The following is a 23,733-nucleotide window of genomic DNA, read 5'->3' as shown; positions in this document are numbered from 1 at the left end:
TACCAAACCTGTTCTATAAATTAATTAGGCTACTCAGAGCGTATAACTATAAAGCATGTTTTGCAGGTGGCTCCATCTTCCAAAATATGTATGGTGAACAAGCAAGATTCTATGAAGGAGAAAAGCTGCCAATTATGAAGCACTCTAAACTTGGAACTGTATCTATGGTCTCCTGTGGAAGCCATTTGTAAGTACTGTACCATTGTCTTTTCTTGTTGTTTTTTTTAATCTTATAAAGTATTGGAGAACCAATGTCCTCCTTTTTCCTCTTTATGAAAGTGGGAAATAATTTTTAAATGAACCTTACTTCTTCATTATATAGCTTTTACTTTCATGCCAACGGGAGTTCGACAGATTGAAAAAAAAAATGAGAACACTCAGTTTTCTATGAATATCCTTCTTCTATCCATCTACTTCCCCCACCCCCCACGAGGAGACCAATAGGTACAGACACCTGTAGCCAGCAGTCTACTCCTGTAACTAGCTTCAGTAGGAGTTTGGCAGATGCACTCGGTTTTTTTCTTGGTTTGTTCTTTTATTTTTTTAATATTCATTCAGTACAATCCTGTAAGGTAAGAGTTGCTGTAATAGGCATTATTCCAGTTTTATTACCGTCAGGATATGTTTTTCTGAGGGAAGTTATGATTGGATAACTATATGATCGTAATTGAACAGAATGCGGTAATTGATTGTTAATGAAGAGAGCTTGTTAGATTGTAGAAACAACTATAAAGGATAATACTAGTTAGATTTAAGTTAAAGGGATGCATGTCTTGTCTGCTTACCCATTTACTAACCGTTTAGGTCCTCTGCTACTTCTCTTCAATCTGTTATTCCAAATGAGCTTTCCATTAGATTTGATAGGTGGGGTCTTTTTTATTATTATTATTCTTAGTGTTTTATTTTTGCGCCAAGCCTCCCAAGAGTTTGGGTAAGTTTGGGCTTTTTATATAAGTAACTTACCAAGTAATTACATAGCTATTAGTTTCAAACTGTCACAGCAGTTTAAATTCAAAATTCGTGCCAGCACTTCAATTGTTTAGTGTTTAGTGTAGGTGACTAGTCCCGCCCACTAACGGGAATACCAGGAACGACTTAGCAGATAGCCTCCTTGTGTTTCTTCTGGTCTCAATGTAAACATCGCATCTTTGCAGCAGTTTTTCATTACAGTATTTGCCTGTTGTATAACTGGATTTTGGTGAAGTATTATCGCTGATTTCATTAGCTTTCAAGCTTATAACCTTTCAGGATCAGTATTTTATTGTTTGGTTGCTTTTAAGATCTGATTCAAGTTCATATTTTCACTATTCTAGTGAATTTGCAATCATTTCATTAACTTTCCTTTACCGAGTAGCATAATAAAGTAAACATTATGTTTGCTACTGAGCCGATTTTTTCAAGTAATGGAATGCACACCTGCAAGTCTTGGATAATGATTGATAGGAATTAATTAAACATCTTATCACACTTTCCTTTTCAGAGAACTGAAAAGTGTAAGGGCAGAACGTAGTGTTTATCTACGTGCTCCCTTGCCTGGCTTCTTCACTTCCTTCCTGCGACTTTGTCAGTCTTGTGTCAGTGTTAACAAATATTAACCTTGTAATAGTGAAGTGTTGTGCAGTGGAGGAGGCGACTGCTTGTTCCGCTGACACTCCTAAACAAAGGTCCCTATCAGACTCCCCTAGGAGGCATACTGGAAGTCCACAGACCAAGGGTAGTTGCCCCCTCAAGTGAACCTGTAGTACATTCCCAGGTATAGGCAGACAGCCAATGAAAAGGTGTCTTGATGGATGTGTAGTGGAGGAGGTGGCTATTCAGACTGTCAGATCTCTTAGGCCTAAAGTCCCTGCCATACTCCCCTAAACCTGGCAGTCCAAGGGAGTCTGAGGAGTTTTGCCCCTGGGCAGTTGCCCCCTCAGTCGAGCCTGTTGCCGGTCCTGGGTCTCAGCAGACAGCCATTGGAAAGGCATCCATAGGAATGTGCTTTCCAGTGCGGACTAGAGGCGCTGATGCTGTCTTTTTCTAGTGATTCTCGGCCGCTGAAAAGGCTTGTTTCAGCTGCTGAAGTGTCCGAGTGCTCAGTAGTGTGGGCTAGAAGCGCCGATGGCACTTTTTCTAGTGATTCTCAGCCACTGAAAAGGTTCATTTCAGCTGCTGAAGTGTTTGAGTGCCCAGTAGCATGGACTAGAGACTCTGATGGCACTTTTTCTAGTGATTCTCAGCCACTGAAAAGGCTCGTTTCAGCTGCTGAAGTGTCCGAGCGCTCAGTGGTGTGGACTAGAGGCGTCGATGACTTTTTTTTCCTAGTGATTCTGAGCTCTCAGTAGTGTCTGAACGTCCACCTGTCGGTACGTCCACCTGTGTCCGTGTGTCCACTTGTCCGTTTGGCGCCAGCTGTCATGCATCTGGTGCCACAATCTGAGCACCAGGCACCACCTCTTCAGTATCAGAATATACAACCTGCTCACAAGCGTTTTGTCTCTCTCTTAAGTCTGTCCCATCCTCACCTAAAAGCTACAAGGTGAGCCGACACTACTTCCCTTTTAGCAACATTATTGTCTCAAGTCCTGTCTTTTGCAGACAAGGATTTTTGTGTCCCAATTTTGAGCATGTTGAAGAAAGCTCCCATCTCTACCGTTTTCTTCATCCTTGAGAAATCTGTCAGGGATTTGGGAGCTTGACTTTCATTGAAAGGGAACAAGACCAGTGTCTTTTTTTTTTTTTTTTTCCCTCCTTTGGTGTTTGGATGGAATTGGAATTGGTCCTCCATGTTGTAGCTTTTATCAGGATTTTGGAGTAAAGGTTTTTCTTGATTGACTCAGGAGCACTGGCAAAGTAGTTAGAGGACTCCCAATAGTCCTGTCCTGTGCAGACAAGGACAATTGAGATGGTTTTTAGAGATTTCCATTTTTCTTTGGAAGCTCAGATAGAGAGCTCTAGTGCTCCTTCTGTGAGAACCACACAGTCGCAGTCAGCCTACATTTCCTCTTCCTCAATACAGTCTCTGTCGCAAGAGTCAACTTTTTGGATGTCAGTCCCAAATCTTGGAACTTTTTCGGCTTTTCCTTCTGCAAGAGAATCAAGCTACTTTCAGATGGTCCGCTAATTTCTAGGCCCTTCTTTCTTACTCTGAACATTAGTGGATGAGTCTGCTGGGGACTCTGTCATCCACGGAGATGTTTTCATGTTACACAGACTTCATAGGAGGGTTTTGCTGTCTTCCTTTAGTTTTCATCCAGTTCAGAGATTTACGGCACAGTCAGTTAACACCATAACATTTTTTTGGTTCTTCACGGCTACTGAAAATACACATGACACTTGCCATCCTCCATTTCTGTCAAGCTGTAAGGAGTCTAGCCTCATCTCACAGCCTTTCTGCAGTTTTGCTGTGGTTTTCATGTCCCTTCATCGGTCTGTCTTCCATGGAAGACCTTCCTGGGCTCCAATCAAGAAGAGAAAGCGCCCTAATCCCTCTCGGCCCAGCCCTTCCTAGTGACACCCGTTCCCGAACGCTTGGAATCAACTTCCAAGCTCCTGGCGCCAATTCCCGAACTCACCACATCTGTGCCAGAGAGCTTGGCACCGCTTAGCCGGGACTAGGCTCCCACCACTGAAAACCTAGCTTCCGCTCATGGACTTTTTTCTGTTTACAGTAAATTGTCGGACTGCAGGGAAATTCGTCACACCTAGTTTTGGACACATTTCTGTTATCCTTTGACCAAGTTTTTGTCTTGGATTTTTCAAGCAAATCTACTAAGAGTCAGTCTTGCACGGATGTCCTCGTGTCTGCACGGCTGTCAAGAATAAGCAGGGTCGGCAACTAGTTTGCTCAGTTGTCCAAGAGTCTGCATGATGATATGCAAGTTCACTCCATTGCTTGCAGTCTGTAGAATCGGCTACGAGTCTGCATGGCCCACAGCTCTCTTTCTCCCTTTGGTTAGAGAACGAAGTTTAGGACGGAGGTGGCCATTCTTCCAGTTGACGCCAGCTCAGAGCAACCAGCGCCTGTCGCCAACTTCCAGTTGTCTGGCTCCAACTCTCCCCACATCCTTGGATATGTGTAAGAATAGAGAGCTCTCTATCCAGTTGGAGTTTTTCAGGTATTACTAGAGCAGGATTGGTAGAGCAGAGGGCCATCCATAATCTATAGTGTGGTGGCATGGACTCTTTTTGCCCTCTATTTAAGTATGCATTGTCCTTCATCGTAATGGACCATATTTAAGACACCACCCTCAGATTCAGGAGAGCATTTTGACTACATTTTAGTGAAAGCTAAGGACGTCAGAGCAGCTTCTATCTCATTAGCTGTCAGGCATAAGATGTCCCTTACTTTCATTCTGCAATTAACCTTCTGGATGTGTAATCGTTCTTCACTTATCACGATTTTTAATGAAGTTAAAACAGTCTTAATATTTTGCAGTACCTTGCGATCATTATTAGTGACTGGCATGGTATTGCAGAAGGAAGCGAAGGATTTTCTCCTACTGTCTCTTCACCTTGGGGAGGTGTCGATTTTGCAGGAGCCAGGGGCGTACAGTGTACCTGTGGCACCCACCACTTTCGGTGGTTGGGTTGTGATTTATTTCAGTGTAGGTGACTATGTTGTCTGCTTGTTTTATTGTGGTACTGTGCCCAGAGCAAGGGCACGTTTTGAAGTTTAGCCAACTTTGGATAACTCCTTCACTGCAAAGCTCCCACTTAAGTAGAGGTGCTCCATGGGTATACCGCCACGCCACTACAGGTTAAGGTGAGCACCAACCAGAGGCAGTATTCTCCTGCAGTAGCTTTCTTAACTGATCGGGAACGAGAAGCAATGTCTTCAATGCTAGCAACTTTTCTGTTTCAAATTCATTACATGTCTTAATGTTTTGGAGTAGAATATGTCCATGTATCCCACCACCTGCCAGTGTGGGATTCAGCTATGTAATTACTTGCTGAGTTACTTATATAAAAATTATATTTTTATAATAAAGTAAAGTTTTATATATACTTACCAAGTAATTACAAAATCGGAGCCCTCCCTCCTCCCTCGCATGGACATAAAGACACAAACACAATGAGGCTGTCTGCTAAGTTGTTCCTAGTGTTACTGTTAATGGGCGGGACTAGTCACCTACACTAAACACTAAACAATTGAAGTGCTAGCGCAAATTTTGAATTTAAACTGCCATGATAGTTTGAAACTAATAGCTACGTAATTACTTGGTCAGTACATATAAAACTTTATTTTATTATAAAAATGCCATGTTTCCCACATTGGAGGAAGGGTCAGCACCCCCGCTTTTTACTGCCTTGTCCTTGGCACACCCTGTCTCACTCCCTTGTTTCCTCATGACTTGGAGTGACAGGGAACTAGGATGTGTCAGAAAGCAGTGCAGATCTGTGCCTGTTGTACCCTTCCTCTACTTTCCCTAACGTCAGTGCAGGCATCAGACTCCATTCACCGAAGGATAGCTCAGGTAAAGAGAAACCGCCCATCGTCTTCACTGCGTTTAAATTTGACGGCATCGGGACATTTTGTTAGTGATGATTCTCCTTGTCTTTCTGATAATGTTAGTAGAATGAATGGTAATAAGGATCATTCCTGGTCTAGAACTAGGGTTAAAGATCCTGTAGTTTCTAGAGACATGTAGAGGTTCTTCCTCTTCCAGTGTTTCTCGTTATTCATCAGCATACAAGAGGTGTGTGCCATGCAGTCACCTATGTGAAATCTCTTGCGCCTTGTGCAATTATGCGTATTTTGCCACAATGCCATGTGTCCTTGCTTATATCTTCCGTGCGGTCTGCCTATGCGAAGGTTTCTTCTGTTGGTTAGAACACAAGGCTCTGCTCTCGTCCTTCGTTACCTGTGCATGCTTACTCAATGCAGTTTTCACCTGTGCATGTGTCAGTATGTGGATATCACCTGTATTGACAGCACCTGCACTACCTTTAGCTATTCGGCATTCATCAGTGCATGCTTCACCTACGTGGCCAGCGTCTGTGCTACCTTTAGGTTTTGCCTGTGTGCCTAGTGCGTACTAAGCACTCAAGTTCTATTAATCTTCACTCTTGGTTTCCTGTGATGTCTTACTCAGCCTCTCAGAGAGACTTTGGATGTACTTCAGGTCTCGGACTGGCAGTGATGTGTCTCAGTTTACGCTCTTACACCTGTGTGCTTATCACTTGTGTGCACACCTGTAGCTTGCGCTCGCACCACGTGTATGCCTTTAGTTGGCGCTCATTCACCTGTGTGCCTGTTGTTTGTATGTCTATCATCTGTGTGCTTTTTGACTGCACATCTAGCGATTGCACTTTCTATCACGTGTGCGCCTGCTGCCGATGCACATCTTCTGCTCGACTATCGCCTACCTACAGAGAATCTTGGCATTCCGCTGTCATTTCAGCTTACATTTAATTAGGCAGGTGGTTGTTGTTAGTAGTCATAACATTCTATTTCAGGGATTTTGACTCCTTTTCCAGTTGCTGGAGTTTCTGTTGGTAAACAGTTGGTTGCTGGTTCGTTTTAATTTTTCCAATTTCCCCATGGTTTAGGAACATTCTTGTTTTCACAAGATTTTCCTAATCAGAATTTAGGACATTTGGTTGAGCCAACAGGTTTCCAACTGAATCAGTGTCGTATGTGAGCCGGAACAAGTGGTTTTGTCAGCTGTAATTAAAGAGGAGTTTTAACCCTCAGTGGAAGCTTATCTGGAGTTAGTTCAATGCAATCAGCTTCTGCTTTTTGCCTTGGAGCATGTTACTCTTTGCCTTGTACTTCTGTTGATTGGTGAATCAAGAATCTGATATACAACCAATGTATAAGTGGTCAGAATTTCTTTTTGAAGAGGTTAATTACTTTCTGTAAGGAGAGGTTAACATGTGATTTTGTGGAAATAGAACTGTACTTTTAGCTGTGGCTTGTGTATGTTCAAGGCTTTAATGCAATTCATATAAAGGAAGCCTCTCTTAAGATATTTCTTTCTTGCCACTTTATATTGGAGAAAGAGAACTACAGTAAACCCCCTGTATTCGTGGTCTCACCTATTTGCGGATTCCTCTGCGGAATGTATATACACATTACTGTGGAAAATTGCCCAGTCGCGGTATTTTTCACTAAGAAATATTCACTAATTACTGTATTTTCACATCATTTTCATGACTAAATGCATTTTTGGTAATGAAACTATTAAAATACTCAGGTATAAGCATTTTTAGAGATTTTTTGTGTTTGAACTATCAAAATATGGAGTTGTAAGTGTTTTTAGAGGGGTTTTAAGTATTTGCAGATTTTAGCTATTTGTGGGGGGGCGTGTGGTACACATCCCCCGCAAATACGGGGGGTTTACTGTACTTCGTAATCTAAGGGTCTCTTTCCAAATATGGGGGTAGCATTTGGGAAGGACTAGCCCCTGCATAGGGTTTTTTCATTGCAGAGGTAAAGATATTCTCACTGTTCATGGTTTTTCTTGCGGAGAAATTTCACCTTTATTTGTGGCGTTTATCGCCACTGGTCACTTCTAAGAGGTTGTCAGTCCTTATAAGAGTTCTTTTTAGCGAACAGAGGTCATCACATGGAGACCATATGATTTTGGGAAGTTTTTGGCCTTTCAAGAATCAAGCTTGACTTCTTTTTTTACCTGAACATGGGTCAACAGGTGGTCTCTTATCAGATTCGATGTTAGCTTCAGCTAACATGGGAAGAAGGATCCAGTCCTTTTGATGCCTCAGTGTAGGTCTGGGGCAGTCATGGGAGATCTAGAATTTTGGGAGTTTAACCAGTATTGGTGGAGGTCTGTTTCACCTATTATCACAAATTTTTAGTCATCTGAGGAACTTAAAGCAGTGTGTATATCAAGTAGAGCATAATTAGCAATGTTATCAGACAAACCATCCTCCCTTCTTTAGGTATATATATATAAAAGTATATATATTGATGCACATATGTAGGTATTTAATATGTAGGTTTACACACACACACACACACAGCAAACCCTCCATATTCGCGGTCTCACGATTTGCGGACTCACCTATTCGCAGATTTCTCTATGGAACATATGTACCCATTATTCGCTGAAAATTCGCACATTCACGGTATTTTTCACTGAGAAGTATTCACTAATTAATGTATTTTCATCTCATTTTCATGACTAATGCACTTTTTGTGATAAAACTATTAAAATACTCAGGTAGTGCTCGAGTTACAATAATTCACCTTAGGATAATTTGGTTTTGCAATGGGGTAAGCAATTAATACTGATACGACAATATTTATAAAATATTTTTAAATTTCACTAGGGCGCAGGCAACAGCATACAATCAGGCAGCGAGAGAGACCAAATTACAATAAACCAACCTCTTTTCCTCCATCTCTTTATCCCATCTAGTTAAAAAAGTAAAAGAGAATGATAAAACTACTGTTAGTAACGTTATACTCTTGCATAAATGTGTACAGTCATAAACAACCGGCCGAGAAACTGTTGTTTTGCTTAACACCGAATCGGATAACAACAGCCATTTTGCTTGTATTTCAACCATCCTACAGTAATACACAATTGCTGTAGGTTATACAATAAACCCCCGCGAATAGCTAAAATCCGCGAATACCTAAAACTCTCTAAAAATACTTAGAACTGCCTATTTTAATAGTTTAAACACAAAAAACCCTCTAAAAATGCTTATACCTGAGTATTTTAACTGTTTTATCACAAAAAGTGCATTTAGTCATGAAAATATGAAAATACAGTAATTAGTGAATATTTCTCAGTGAAAAATACCTCAAATGGGTGAATTTTTCGCGAATACGTCAGTCCGTGAATAGTGAGACTGTGAATATGGGGGGTTTACTGTAATACAAATGATGTTAAGTAAAATAGGACTGATATATTTTTACATTATACCCTTATTCAGTATGGATAAAAGATTGGCAAGGAAATATACTGCTAAATTTAAGCATAAATAGTTAAAAGTAAATATACACAAAACATAAAAAAAAACTTAAAATAGAAAATCAGTTGAACTTAAACAATCGACTTAAATACATTTACACATTAAAGAACCAGTAAAAGAAAACTTAAAATGTAAACTTAAAATGAACTTAATAAAAACTGAGCTTAATAAAAACTGAGCTTAATAAAAACTGAGCTTAATAAAAAGGAACTTAAAAGTAAACTTAAAAGGTAGAGCAGAAGGCAAGACACATCTCAGGATGAAAGAGGAAAACACACTAAAAGAAAACAGCATAAAAACAGGAGGAGGAGGAGGCGGACAAATGTAAACAAACAATCGCATCATGCTATGAATAGGGAACAGCCGATGATTGGCAATTTAGCGCATTGTACAATTCTTTTTATGTTGAGACTCTCAAGAGAAGCAGTTCTCAGGTTCCTTAGCTTGGCCAATTATTCTAAAGTTGTTGTATTTTATTGGCATCTTGCAACCTCTAGCGTGGGATCTTATATTTGAAAGTTTGGGATTAGACAATCTGCAACCCGTGAATATAACTCACGCCCATGTGAGAATCGGCCCTGACCTTGAGGAGACGCGTGTCGAACCAACGTAATTCCCGTTTGTTATCCAATTTCACTTGTATACTTATATACGACGCCTGCATAAGCGTCATCAAGGGACAGAGCCGATCCTTGAAGGGAAACAAAGAACCAATGGTTTTAGGATTTTTTGGTATTAATTTAATTTCAAGAGCACCAATATGTTTTTGAATAATTTTAGAAAGCTCCTTAGCAAAATTTAGATTGTTAGGTAAAAAACAGAGGCTTGCATATATAGTAAGTTTAGGTACATTACATTTAGGCATTAAGGGTGCAAGTTTTTTATCAAGAACTTTTCTAATAACCTTAAATACTAAACGGGCAGGGAAACAGTTGTTATGAAAGTACTGCTTTTGGAAGAGAATTTCAGAATGAAAAAAAAGCCAGTTAGAAGTTAGAGATAGAGCCCGATGTACTAAGGTATGAACAGAGTTAATTTTAAAGTTAATAAAACAAGAACTATAAAAATTGGGCGAGACCAGTGAATGTTTTTTTTCTAAAAATATCATATTAAAATTGTCATTATCTTTGGTAACTAAAACATCAAGGAAAGCCAACTATACCGTCTTGTTCCTTTTCTATAGTAAAATTAATATTACTGTATAAGTTGTTGGCTAGGTTTAAAAATCTATCAAGTATCATACTCATTTTTCAGTAATCATATGAATTCTATGTACCTGGCGTCAAATAAGGGCAGAAAGACAAAAAAATACCATTATGTGCTCCTCCAGGGGAGCACATGAAAATGATCCCTGAAAAGAATTGGACAATAATGTATATCAAAACAATCCCATCGATCTGTTTAAAATATGCTGGTTGAAAACAAATGCACTCCATTACTGGCTAACTGTCTAAGATGTTTTAAAGATTCATAAAACTAAAAACAATATATAAAATCATGGGTGGGAAACAATTTTTAAAATAAGATCAATGGTTCAATGAATGAACCACTTGAAAACTTTTTTAAAAATTTATTTTAAATTCATGATTTTATAATGTAAAATTATGAATCTTTGAAAAAACTTTAGAAAAACACTAACTGCATTTGTTTTCAATTAACCAACTTATTAAACAGATCGATGGGATGGCGATGGGGTTTATCAAGAAACACAATGATTTTCATGTGCTCCTGGAGGAGCAATAAAAGTTAAATCACCACAGTCTTAAAATGCCCCTTATTTTACGCCAGGTAAATAAACCACTACAGAAGTACTCTACTGAAAACTGAAATGATGCTGATAATTTTAAACCTAGCAAAAACTTTCACAAAATATTAATTTACTATAGAAAAGGAACAAGACGGTAAATTGGCTTAATTGATGTTTTAAGTTACACAAAGATAATGACAATTTTAATACAGAAATTTTTAGAAAAATACATTCACTGGTCTCAAACTCCAATTTTTAACCAGTTTTGTAAATATTAATATATATATATATTTTTATATTTATATATATTGTCACAAAATGTTTCAAGTACATTGTTATTACTCTACCAATCATAGAATTCAAATTTACCTCACTCACAGCCAGATACATGAACTCTCATGACAAAAAAAAAAAACGACTGAGTACTCTAAAGGCAACAGTGATCCCTGAAAAGAATTGTCAGTAATGTAAGGTATCAAAACAATTGTGATGAGGTATTAATATATGCTAAAGTTGATAGAAGGGCATCACTCCATTACTGTAACTGTCTCCCTGATCTCGAGTCACTTCAGCAAAACTAAAGGAACAAATCAAATCACTATGACTTATTTTCAAAAGTTATTCCTACCATTGGTGGTCAATAAATGAAACACTGTTATAAAACTTTTAAATACAAAAATTTATTTTTAAATTCAAAATTTATCATCAAAATTCATAATCTTTGAAAAAAAATGTTGTTTCTTGAAAAACACTAACTTAATTAATTCTTGAATTAAATTATTAAATAAAATTAAATCACAAAAAATGTTATTTATCAAGAAACACAATGACGTGAAGTAAATCTAAGTACTGTAATCAAAAGTTAAATCACCACAGTTGATAAAATGTGAAATTAAATTAAGTAAGCAAAAGTTAAACCACTAAGAAATACTTAAGAAAACTAAGCAAATAATTTGAAAATAAAAGAACATACAAAAATACACAAAATTGAAATGTTTAAAAAATGAAATAAATTCACCAAAAAATCTGTCTTAATTGACTGGTCCAAGAAACACACATCAAATTAAACAATATTCACAGAAATCAACTTAGTTTGAATACCATCTCCAAACTTCCAAATATGCTTTTAACCATGGTTAAAATGTGTAAAACTCACCTTAACTTACACCTCAAATTTGCTGCAGCTTGAAATTCACTAAACACTTTTCACATAGGTGCCGTTATGATAAATACACTGTTATAATGTTTGTATAGATTTTACAATCAATTACACAAATGCAATTCTAAGAATTCACAAGAAATTTACAGATACTAAAGAGTGACCAGCACAAAAAAATTAAGTTACTGTAAAAATTCTATTATATGGATCTAAGATAGAGAGAGAGAAAGAGAGAACCTCTCTTTTAGAATCTGCAACACCCGGTTATTGGTCTCAAATTAAATATCAGTTTTATCTTCAGTCAAAAGCAAGACTCCCACAGAACATTCTAGCAAAAAAGGATGACGTTATTTTCAAAGTAAAATGTTTGGGGCCAAAACTGACTTGTTCAGAACAATACATGATCAGAGTTTAAATGACGTAACTTCCGTGTGGTTATGCGCAATAATTACCCCCAGTAATTCTCAAAAAGGCGCACGTGACTGTAAGGCAAAACGCTCTGGATGAGATCTCAACATGATCAATACAACATGCACGTGGTTAATTATATGGTTGACATTTTTATAAAACAGACAAAGAGTGTGAGTCTTCCTTATCTCAACTGAGAGAAAATCTTATGCGACTGGGTGCCCAACTGTTATCTTGCCCTGTGTCAACGGACTTTATTGCTCAATGACAACTCTAATAAACATGGTCTGGGTTGAGTCACAAGATCTCTACTGTCTATTACGTATCATTAATTCATGTGAATTTTATCAAACAATATTTTACATAAATGACATTTTACAAACTAATATTGATGATATTTCTACATCATCATTACATATAATAACTAGTACATAGACAATTATATGACAATCAGAAATGCAATTAGAACATAAAAAAAATTAGAATACAGTACATTCTGTACATAATAATATATACTGTATATATGTGTAATAAAAACCCACAATTATATAGTAAATATATTACTGTCTAAAATAAACAGAGATTTTTTGCAAAGAACAGAAGAACATGAGGAAGAAGAAGAACTTGTTCCTTTAACACCTTCCCTGATTATCCCGAGTATTCTCGTGATCAATTACCATGTATTCTCCTTACAGTCACGAGAATATTCGTTCATACTCTTATTAAAACATTCCAACTTACTGTATTTGTGTTCCCAATTTAACTTAGTCTGTGAGGAAGTCCCATTTTCTAGATTTCTCATTTTCCATATATTTATTTATTTAATCATGCAGTATTATAAGAAATTACTTTGGATGTTAAAAAGGTACAAAGAAGAAAATAAAATTTAGATTCAAGCAACATTCAAAATTTAGTATTCTTTTTAACCTTTCTAACAGCCAATTTAATTCCTTATAATACTGCATGATTTAAAAAATACATACCAAATATAGAAAATGGGTATTCATCACAGACTGAGTTAAATCAGGAAGATAGAAATAAGTAGGAATATTGTAAGAGTATGAACAAATATTCTTATGATTGTAAGAAGAACACATGGTAGTTAATAATGAGAATACTCTGGATAATCAGGGAAGGGGTTAAAGAAACAGGTTCTTCTTCTTCCTCATGTTCTTCTGTTCTTTGCAAAAATTCTTACTAGCAGAATAGGCACCCAGAGCAAATTTTGAACTTATGGGTGGCAAAGGGGGAGCACTCTGAACACAATTTTAACTTGTGACCCTGTCTGTCCACATCTCTGAAAGTTCCTAAGCAGGTTAATGTCTGTAATGTGCCCAAATTTTTCCATTCCTCTCGGCACTTGTCAGAGTGGCACCACACATGTACTGCACCAAACAGTTTATATGTAATGTTTTGTACTTCTTGACATATTTTTACAGTAAAATAACCATAATATGTAAATCATCATGCTATACTGTATTCAGCTATACAGACATAAGCAAATGAAATTTATATATGTATATACAGACATATGCAAATGAAATATATATAAAAACTATGAACTATGAACATTGAAAAGACAAAAGAAATCAGAACAAAAGGCAAGTCTCCATTGGAGATATGTCACCCAGGAGGAAACCAAGCAGGGAGCACATTTCTTCTCATCCGATTATTTTTTTTATTTCAGGGGATGTCAGTTATATGAAGAAATACTGTCATTGCAAAAAAATCAGCTTGTTACCTATCAAAGTTTCATAGTTATTATAATTTTATAAAATAAGCAAAATATTTTTTTTTGTGTTTTCTCAAAACATATTTCAAAAAGTGAATGAACATACCCCGAAGGGGACTGAACAAAATTCAATGAAACTTACACAGTATGTAGTATAACTACTGTATATATCATTGGTCTCACAGAAGAAAAACTGTTTTTTAATGCAACTATTTTTGTGTTATGAAAATTAACATCTTTTTTTTTTGCACTTGTAAAATTTATAAACTTAGAGATTGAATTTTGTGATTCTCTTAAGCAGGTAGTTTCAGTGTTAGTTGCTTAATAAGAGGTAAAAATTTGAAGTGGATCCCATCAGTCATGAGAAAGCAGTGCTCACATGCATTATAATAGGAGTTTATGGCATCAGCATCCCCCTAAAATGGGCTAAGGAGAATTGCTTCTAATTTTATCTATCCAAGACAGTTGCCATCTTGGTCAGTAGATGCAGAAAAGGAGAAGAGATCTCAGTGCATATGTTAAATGGCAACATTTAACATTTTGAAAGAGACAAAATATTTAGGTATGACATTTAGCAGAAAGTTAATGTGGTCAGGTTATTTCAGCCAAAAGTGAATGTCAAAAAATCTTCAAATATTTTGAACATGGTATCAGGCCTTGATTTTGGGAGATGATAAAAAATCCTCACTCAGACTACAGCCATCAGATTTACTTGTATGCATGTCAGTCTAAACTAAAAGAGCAAATGTAGTTCACAATCCGAGACTTGGAATGTTCTCTGGGGGGTTTTGAACACCTATTGTTGGAAGTCTATATGCTGACTGTAATAAACTTAGAGGAGAAAAGATAGGGCTATATTATACTGCAAGACTTAAACAATCCCTTTAAGAATCCACCTGCAAGATTTTTGGGGAATGTAACTTTAAAACCCCCCCAAGTGTGGCATTAGGAAAACTTGATGTTGAAATAAATGACAAAACATTTGTGAAATGACTGCCATCTATTCCATCACGGATGATACCAGAAATCTTGTGTTGCTCAAAGAATATCAAGGTACAGTAATGCAACAGTCAGAAGAGGAGATATGAGCTAATTTCATAGAACATGATACTATACAAAGCATAAAGTTCGGACAAATGCCATTATTGTAACGTATTGATTTTCTTTGAAATATGTATTCTAATTTTCATTCATTCGGCCATCCACCAGAAAAACTGGGAATGAATTTATGAGAAAGTTTATGATGAAAAAGAGGTAACTGTAAGAGTTAGTGAGTAACCAAATCAAAGTTTATGATGAAAAAGAGGTAACTGTAAATAAGAGTTAGTGAGTAACCAAATCACAGATGCTCTGTGAAAGGCAAACACTTTTGGATGGCCATTTTTCTAGGAAGAAGGAAGGAGTTTTTAGAGTTCAGTAATGTCTTGCCTGACAATGTGAAGTTTTCCTCCTGAAATTTTGTAGTGTGTTTGGAGAGATGTTGATGGCAGGATTAAACTACTGTAAAGTACTGTAATGGGTTTGTGTCAAAGCATGTTACAGTTGTCTTGGAAACTTACAGCATTTGATGGCACATAAGACCCCCTTTTTCCCAAAAAAATGACACAAAGTATGCTTTGGGCTCGTATGTGAAGTTGAGGTATCTGGTAGGCTAATTTATATCCAGATGCAATAGACTACTAGTCCTTGTACCCAGCCAGACTCCCAGATACTGTCATGTTATTAGTATTACTCAGATATCACCTTTATTATTAATATTATAGTTATTACTGTACTAATCCCTTGTAACTGGCACCCTGAGGACCAGAGGGGTGTTGGTTATTTGAATTTACCCATTATAAGAGAGATATTCTTAAAAAATGCCTTTTGCACATACTGAACTGTCATTATGTTTTTCATTACTAATAAACAATATTTTTCATGGTTTTATTAAATAATTCCAGACATAGTGAACCAAACATTATCCTTTGTCCATCTGACTCCAGCGGTAGTATGAAGAGTGCTTAAATGTATACATTGATACAGGATGAAGGGAACAAATTTAGAGGTTACTAAATAAAACTCTGACTTTCCTTAATCTGATTTTTTTACATTAACCTGCAGAACAGAAACAGCCTAATCTTAAAATTATAGTGCATCAGAACTTATCCTAACTTCAATCTTATTATTACAGTAAGAAAGAAAAAAAAAATATACTCCAACTGCATACAGTATCAACCAAACAGAGTACAGTATATACAGAAGATATTAAATTAGTAGCCTGGTGCAAAATTAATGACATACACTTCTAAAACAATTCGTCTTTTTACATAAAGTCACTTTCATTTCACTGCTCAAAACCACAAAAAAATGCAACAGTTCATTTAAACATTGCAAAATAATAAATGCAAATGGCTTCATGAAAAGAAGTACATGACCACTGCAAATAGAGCCAATTTACAGTAGATTGTTCATGATCAAATCAACAGCCATTAATTTGGAACAAATTAGCTTATGTCTGTCCATCTTTCCTGTATCCTGGGAAGTTCTCTTACACTGTAAACACTGATGTTATGCCCACTGGCCTCAGGCTCCCTAATCCTCAGAAATAAATCCAACTGCATCAGCTTCTGCACCTTACTATGTTTCACCAGATGCTACAGCTATCTGGTAGACCAACAACAATGCCAATGCAGACTTTTCACTGCAGTTCCTGTCAGTAGATATCTACTCTCAAACAGCTTCTGCTAAGGAAGTATCCTATTACAGATGAAGGCTCTCACAGTTCAGGTGAAGGGGAGTGATGAAGGCTCTCACAGTTCAGGTGAAGGGGAGCCCAATCACTCACCCCTAACACACTTAAGCAAAGTGCAAGTAAAAAAGAAAAACAAATATAAGTACTCATGCAGTCACAAACTCACTATAAAACACACAAAAAAAACATAATGAAAGAACAAAAATGCACACAGTGGTTCCAAAAACATAAGCCTCTTCTCACAAACCCAATTTTCCATACTACCACCACACTGTCATATTACTAGTATTTCTCAAATATCACCTTTTAGTATTAATATTATAGTTATTATTACTGTAATCCCTTGTAACTGGCACCCTGAGGACCAGAGGGTTGTTGGTTATTTGAATTTACCCATTGTGAAAGAGATATCCTTATAAAATGCCTTATGCACATACTGAACTGTCATTTTGTTTTTCATTACTAATAAATTTTTCATGGTTTTATTAAATAATTCCAGGCATCTTGAACCAAACATTATCCTTTGCTCATTTGATTCCAATGGTAATATGAAGAGTGCTTAAATTTATACATTGATACACACACACACATACACATTGGTGCATTAGATATCCACAACAATGCTCTCTCTCTCTCTCTCTCTCTCTCTCTCTCTCTCTCTCTCTCTCTCTCTCTCTCTCTCTCTCTCTCTCTCTCTCTCTCAGTGGTAGGGGAAAGGTGAGCAAATGCAGTGTAAATTGTAGTTTACCTGAATGTGATGCAAATTTGTATGTATACATTGCTATATTAAGTAAAATACTGTACTACATTAAATCAAGATAATGAAAATACGAGATGCATATATATATACACATGCAGGTTTAGGCTTAAGGGGATCAGCCGCCTAAAAAACCCAATAATCTTTAAAAATTCGATTTGCTGAAAAAATTCTATGGCTTCGTATAGGGTTCAAGAATGTGTCCACGAAATATTATGCTAAAATTTGCCGTATATTCTCTAGTTATGGCCTAAAATGTAACAATAACTATGTACCCATAAAACACCAGTAGCGCAAATGATTTAGTCTGGTATAGTTTTTGCGATATATATTACGAAAAACTTCCTTTGAAATGAAATGTATAATGTCAATAATATCCTACTCGGCACCTTTTAGTTATTCCTAGCCATGACAACGCACACGTCATACCATGACGCCGACTGTACTGAGAGTTGCCTATAAACTTCAAGCTAGAAGGACACGTTTTTTCATGCTCGCTAGCCTTGACTGAACTCTGTATTTTCTGCAGTGTTTTTGTTTTTCACCGTGCCTAAAAGGTCCAAGAGTTCACTTCATGCTTCTAGAATGCGGAAAAGCCAAGTGGAAAAGTCCAAGCGAGAAGTAGAAGAAAGAGTTCAAGAAATTAGTGCCTTAGAGGGGAATGGAGCGACGGAGAGAGAGAGAGCTGTCGCCCATCAAACGGCGCAGGCAGCGATCTCTGCTGACCAGAGACCAACCACATCCACCCCTAAACGCCTTTTTATTTGTTCGTCACTACCAAAGGGCAAAGATATTTTAGAAAAAGAAAGCAGTAGCTCGGAGGCTGATATTATAAACGATCCTGAAAATAAAATGATCATAATAAGTGAAGCAAGACTTGATGAATTACTTGAATCACGAATCCCCAATTGTGAATGTAAAGTAATTCCCAGGATCCATTTGGCAAGGGATGGATTCGAGACACTAATAAAAAGTGTAGGCAACTATGATACCCTAGAGTAATACCTTGCAGCAAGATCAGACAGGGGACCAGGAACCTAAAATTTATAAGAATGTGTCTTAGGCACATAAATAATCAATTAATATTCTTATTTATAATCATTTTGCATTAATTAATACCCAAAAATAAAAATTAAAACCATAGAATTAATTGTAACACAGTCTTTGAAGTCCCTTTTACTTTTTTTATGTAACTAAAACTTTGAAGGCCCGTTTCTCAAAACATAAGTTTTTCCCTTTAAAATGCATCTCTCCCTTAGTATTGGACCAATCTAAATGAAATTTTAAATATAACATGGGGAAACAAGGTAGATTAAAACAAAGCTGGGGATTTTTAATATTTTGAGTTTCTGATTTTTGGCAATTTTTTTTCTGTAATTTTTCCAGGAAAATTTCATAAAAAAAAAAAAAATTCATATCTCGAAAAATAATTGAAAAATCAAAAATCCCCGGCTTTGTATCGAAGGTCCATATGTTAGAGCGGCAGCCCGGACCATTCAGATGCAACGAACGAGATACCGACTGTAACCCCTACCGATATTTAGGAGTAGACTTGTAAAGGGTGAAACTGACCGTCTGCCGAAAATATATGGGTGGCTTACTTAACAAGCACCACTAATTGCTTGTTAGATTTTGGGTCTAGATCCAGTATATGAGATACCAGATGAAACTAATATATAATATATCCCTGGACTCTCCTGATTATAGAATGACCAGTGACAGACATACTAGAGGGTGGGTTCCCCCTGACAGACACACTGAAAAGGGCGTTACTGGATCTAGATCCAACTTAGGAGATACCAAGTAAAATTTACACTACAATAGCACTGCACATCCTAGAGTACTATGGTGGTCATGACAGACATTTTAGTGGGTGGTTACCCTGACAGACACCCACAATGAGTGGGGAGGGGGAGACAGGATCTACATCCGACATTGGAGATACCAAGTAAAATTTGCACTACAATAGCACTGCACATCCTAGAGTGCTGTGATGGTAATGACAGACATTTTAATGGGTGGTTATCCCCTGACAAACATAACCTACGATTGGAGGTGAGAGATGGGACACCTTGAAATGATTCAATATGTATCATAGGCGATATTAGTATTTAAAGTATTAAACAAGAAAATGGTAACTTTCTGCAATTCGTGAGCAAGATAAAATTGAAAAAGCAAAAATATTTCATATGATTTATTATTCACATAGGCTACACTAGGTTCAGTGACTTGAACTTATTTCGGATGTATCTCCACCAGGCAAGAAAACTCACAAGATATAATCACTATTAACGAAATATGCCTAAATCAAAGTACTAACTATAGCCCCATTACAACAATCACTTACATTTGATTCTCAAAAACAAAAATCACAAATAAAATTATTTGTATGTTATGTGCATACGCATAAGTACAGTTCCACTGCATTGTCAAAGGTTTGCTTTGGAAGAATCCTGCATCCGTAATATTTATTGGAATTATTTTTGAAAAGAAAGGGAAAAAACAAACTTATGCGATATACGTGCTTACAAGTACTGTTGTATTGTCAGAGATTTGACTTAGGAAGAATCATACATCGGTAACATTTAATGAAAATATTCTTGAAAAGAAAGAGGAAAAAACTAACATATGAACTTTGGAGCATAATATCGATACAAGTGTTCCTATACACGTTTACAGCAGATTTAACATACATGAAGGTATTATAGTTTCTTATGCCTTACCCACTGATTTAATTAATAGCACAAATACATTTCCTTAACACTTACTGACCAATTCTATTTGAAAATAAATACAAATCACTCATGAAAATAATCTGTCCACATTTACGTGTAAGTGTATAATCTCATATTTTAACCATGGTAAAAAATTTATGAAACAAAATGCCTTACTGAATGCCTACATTTCAAGTTTGTTTGTCTCACTTGAATATAAAACAGGAAGAATAAAAAGTATAATTATTCATAACAGTATATATATATACCAAATAAATGTCTGCATTTCAAGATTGTTTGTCTCATTTCCACATAGAAATGGGAATAATAAACAGTATTTATTCATAACAGTATATACCAACTTGATGGTACTTTCCAATATATTACGGATTAACATATATGAAAATAAGAAATCCGTAACATTTAATAAAGATCCCTTTTAGAAAGTGCAAACAAATGTATAATACAAATAAATATGCTCACAATATCATTAAAGGTATACAACCGGTATGTCTATATACATTTACCACAGAAAATAGTCATATACATTTACCTCAGATTAACATATAACAAACAAATTTCATTAACAATTGTTACTATCCACTGCTTTGTAAAATAAAATAAATAAGTAAATACAAATTACGATTAAAACCTATAATGTTCATGATGTATTTATACTTATATTATCATGGCATCATAATGATAAAATCTGCAAAATACACTGCCTTGACACTTTCATCTTCTGTCCATTGGTCATCACTTTCATCATGATCAATGCAGGTACCAGTTTCTGCCACATTAGTAGTGTTCTGGATGAGGACCATTGGCGCTGAGCTTCCCTCAAACCATTCGGAATAAAAGCTTGATCATCTTTATTCCAACCAAAGTGAGTTGGTCTAATCCGTCACTGAGATTTTGCTTATCAGCTCATAATATATATATATATATATATATATATATATATATATATATACTCAACATATATATATAACTATATATATATATATATATATATACATATATATATATATATATATATATATATATATATATATATATATATATATATATATATATATATATATATATATTCAGTAGTCTATTGGTGTTTGAAGAGAGGAGTGCCAGAAGAGAAGTTGGTAGGTTAATTGAAAATGATGTATGAGGTGCAAGTACTTTCTTTCAAACAAAATGAGAACTGAGACATTCCTTGTGGAGGTGGGTCTTCATCATTGATCAGCTGTAAGTCTGCATTCTTGTTGCTCGTCGTTACTTGAATACCTGACAACAGAATTAAGGAACAACGATGAGCGGTGGGATCTGATGTTTGCTGATGACTTAAGATTATTATGAGTAGACACAGAAGAAGAACTGTAAGAAAGGTTTTAGCATGGAAAGAGGTCCTAGAAGGGAAAGGATTTAAAGTGGACATTGGAAAGACAGAGCTAATTACTAGTAGTAGAGAAGGAGTAAACATTCAAGTGGGAGATGGTACAGTGCTAAAGCAGAACAATGAGTTTAACTATTTGGGATCAATAATAACAGAAGAGGGAGGTCCTGAGAAAGCAGTGAGCCAGAGAGTGAAAGAAGCATGGCAAAATGGAGAGAAGTAACTGGAGTTGTTTTAGACAAGAAAATGCCATTAAAGCTCAGAATGAAAGATTTATAAAACAGTAGTCATGGTTTGACAAACACAGCGGTTCCTTTGAGTGACATTATCCAAACCTCACGGTACAAGATACAGTTCAGTACTGAATACTGAGAAATAGTATATACATCTGATGGTATCCAGACTTTGCATCAAGCACTGAAAAGTATTTTGCCTGACCAAGTCTATCAAGAAGATCCTCGACCACAGGAATTGGATGCAATGTTGCTGGCTGGGACACGCTATTTACTCCCCTGTAATCAATAGCCAACCGAAGGCTTCCATCAGCTCGGCAGTACGCAAACAATAGAGACTTGCCCGGGCTACACTTCAGTTTCTTTATTACACCCATATCCTGAAGTTTGCTTAGCTCCTTCTTGACTTCTGCCTCCAAAGCAAGTGACAACCGCCGCGGTCTATTTGCTATTGGTGCTGAATCTGGGTTAACTCTGATTGTGTGCTCCACCCCTACCTGTACCAGCGGCAGTGGGCCTCCATTATAGAAAACATTCTTGAACTCATGAAGTACCTTGTCCATTTCCTCTTTCTGCTCACAAGTAAGCGACTCTCCAACGATGAAATTTCCTCTTTTCCCCTCAATTGAACTTAAAAGGCTATGGTTGCCATCGTATCCTACCACACTGGGCTCTAGTTCCCCGATCTCCTCTCCACTCTGCAGTTTCGTGTTTATCCGATACATTTTACAGCTCTCACATACATTTACTTCTTGATTGAACCTTGGATGCAGCAATGAGGAGGAGACAACTTGGGAGAACCCTCAGGGCATCGGGGACACAACAGATACTGCTCATCTGGAACCATCCATCAGCTGAGCAACTTATAAATAATTCTGCTCTAGGAGGTATCTGGCTGTATTCTCAGCTCTAACAATGAGCTTCACCACTCCATCAGAGCATGATTTATGTGATTGTGTCCTTTCCCCAGTATTCAATGGCAATGATAAATTTATTGAATCCACTCGCAACCTCCCTTTTGTCAAATCTAGAGTGACTGTGCCAAGTTTTATCCACAAGTCCATCCCAAGTATCACTCTAGTAACAAGTTTAGATACCACAATGAACCTATGTTGTCTCACTATGGTTTTGCCTAGCTTTACATCCATCAGAATTTCTCCCTCAATTTGAAGTTCTTCACTGCTCGCTCCGCAAGCTGTAATATTACTCGAGCTGACAAGAGATTTCTGAGCATCATTCAAGATATCCTCAGAAACTAAGAGTAATCTTCGGTGTCCACCAAACATTATACTTAGTTTCATCATCTCCACAGTAACGTAATTTGTAATACTTTTCAATACCTGAGTTGCTGCTCGGCTGGAGAGCACATGCCAATATCTCATTTGACCCTTCACCTTTGGCTGCACCAAAGCCACAGTGCGTTGGAAAACGGGAAGTAGAATCGTTTGGCCTGAACTGCTCCGAGCTCCCGTGTGGAGCAGTCCTCACTAAAATTTCTTCTTTGAACCTGGGAGGGTACAAGCAGGATTTTCGTCTCTCCTTCATTACATGCTCCATCCCGCACCCACATGTGTCATTTTACAATAATAGCACTTAAATTTATGAGAAGAATAGGATTCCCTCTTCTTGCTGCCCCAAGATCCAGCATTTCCCCGTACAGTTGCAACCTCCATAGTTTCCGGTGTGTCCTCCATCAAACAAACATTATGGAGCCATTACCCTCAATTTTGATTCACGCATGGACACTGGGATTCCCTGGGTCTGTTGCTTTAGTTGCTCGTTTATTGAACAACGCTGCCAATGCAATTTTCACCCACCTCATCATACGACTTGGCAGTCCTCCGACTCCATCCACTTCTCTCTAATCAGTTGGATCGAACATCTGCATCGTGACCAGAGAAATCGCCATACAACACGCTTCCGTACAGTAT

At 36.9% G+C, this 23,733-nt stretch overlaps 1 protein-coding gene across 1 annotated transcript in view; it reads left to right on the top strand.

Annotated features, from left to right (window-relative positions):
- LOC136827961 (peptidyl-prolyl cis-trans isomerase sig-7) overlaps nucleotides 1–23,733 on the top strand; it is a 71,421-nt gene that overhangs the window by 34,318 nt on the left and 13,370 nt on the right. Inside the window, exon 3 of the mRNA XM_067085525.1 lies at nucleotides 67–187. Coding sequence (XP_066941626.1) covers nucleotides 67–187 — 121 coding nt within the window. The remainder of the gene's footprint in view (nucleotides 1–66; nucleotides 188–23,733) is intronic.

The sequence above is a fragment of the Macrobrachium rosenbergii genome, chromosome 42 (genome assembly GCF_040412425.1).
Source record: "Macrobrachium rosenbergii isolate ZJJX-2024 chromosome 42, ASM4041242v1, whole genome shotgun sequence".
Lineage (NCBI taxonomy): Eukaryota > Metazoa > Arthropoda > Malacostraca > Decapoda > Palaemonidae > Macrobrachium > Macrobrachium rosenbergii.
The sequence above is the reverse complement of the archived record's forward strand: the minus strand, read 5'-3'. Positions and strand labels throughout refer to the sequence as shown.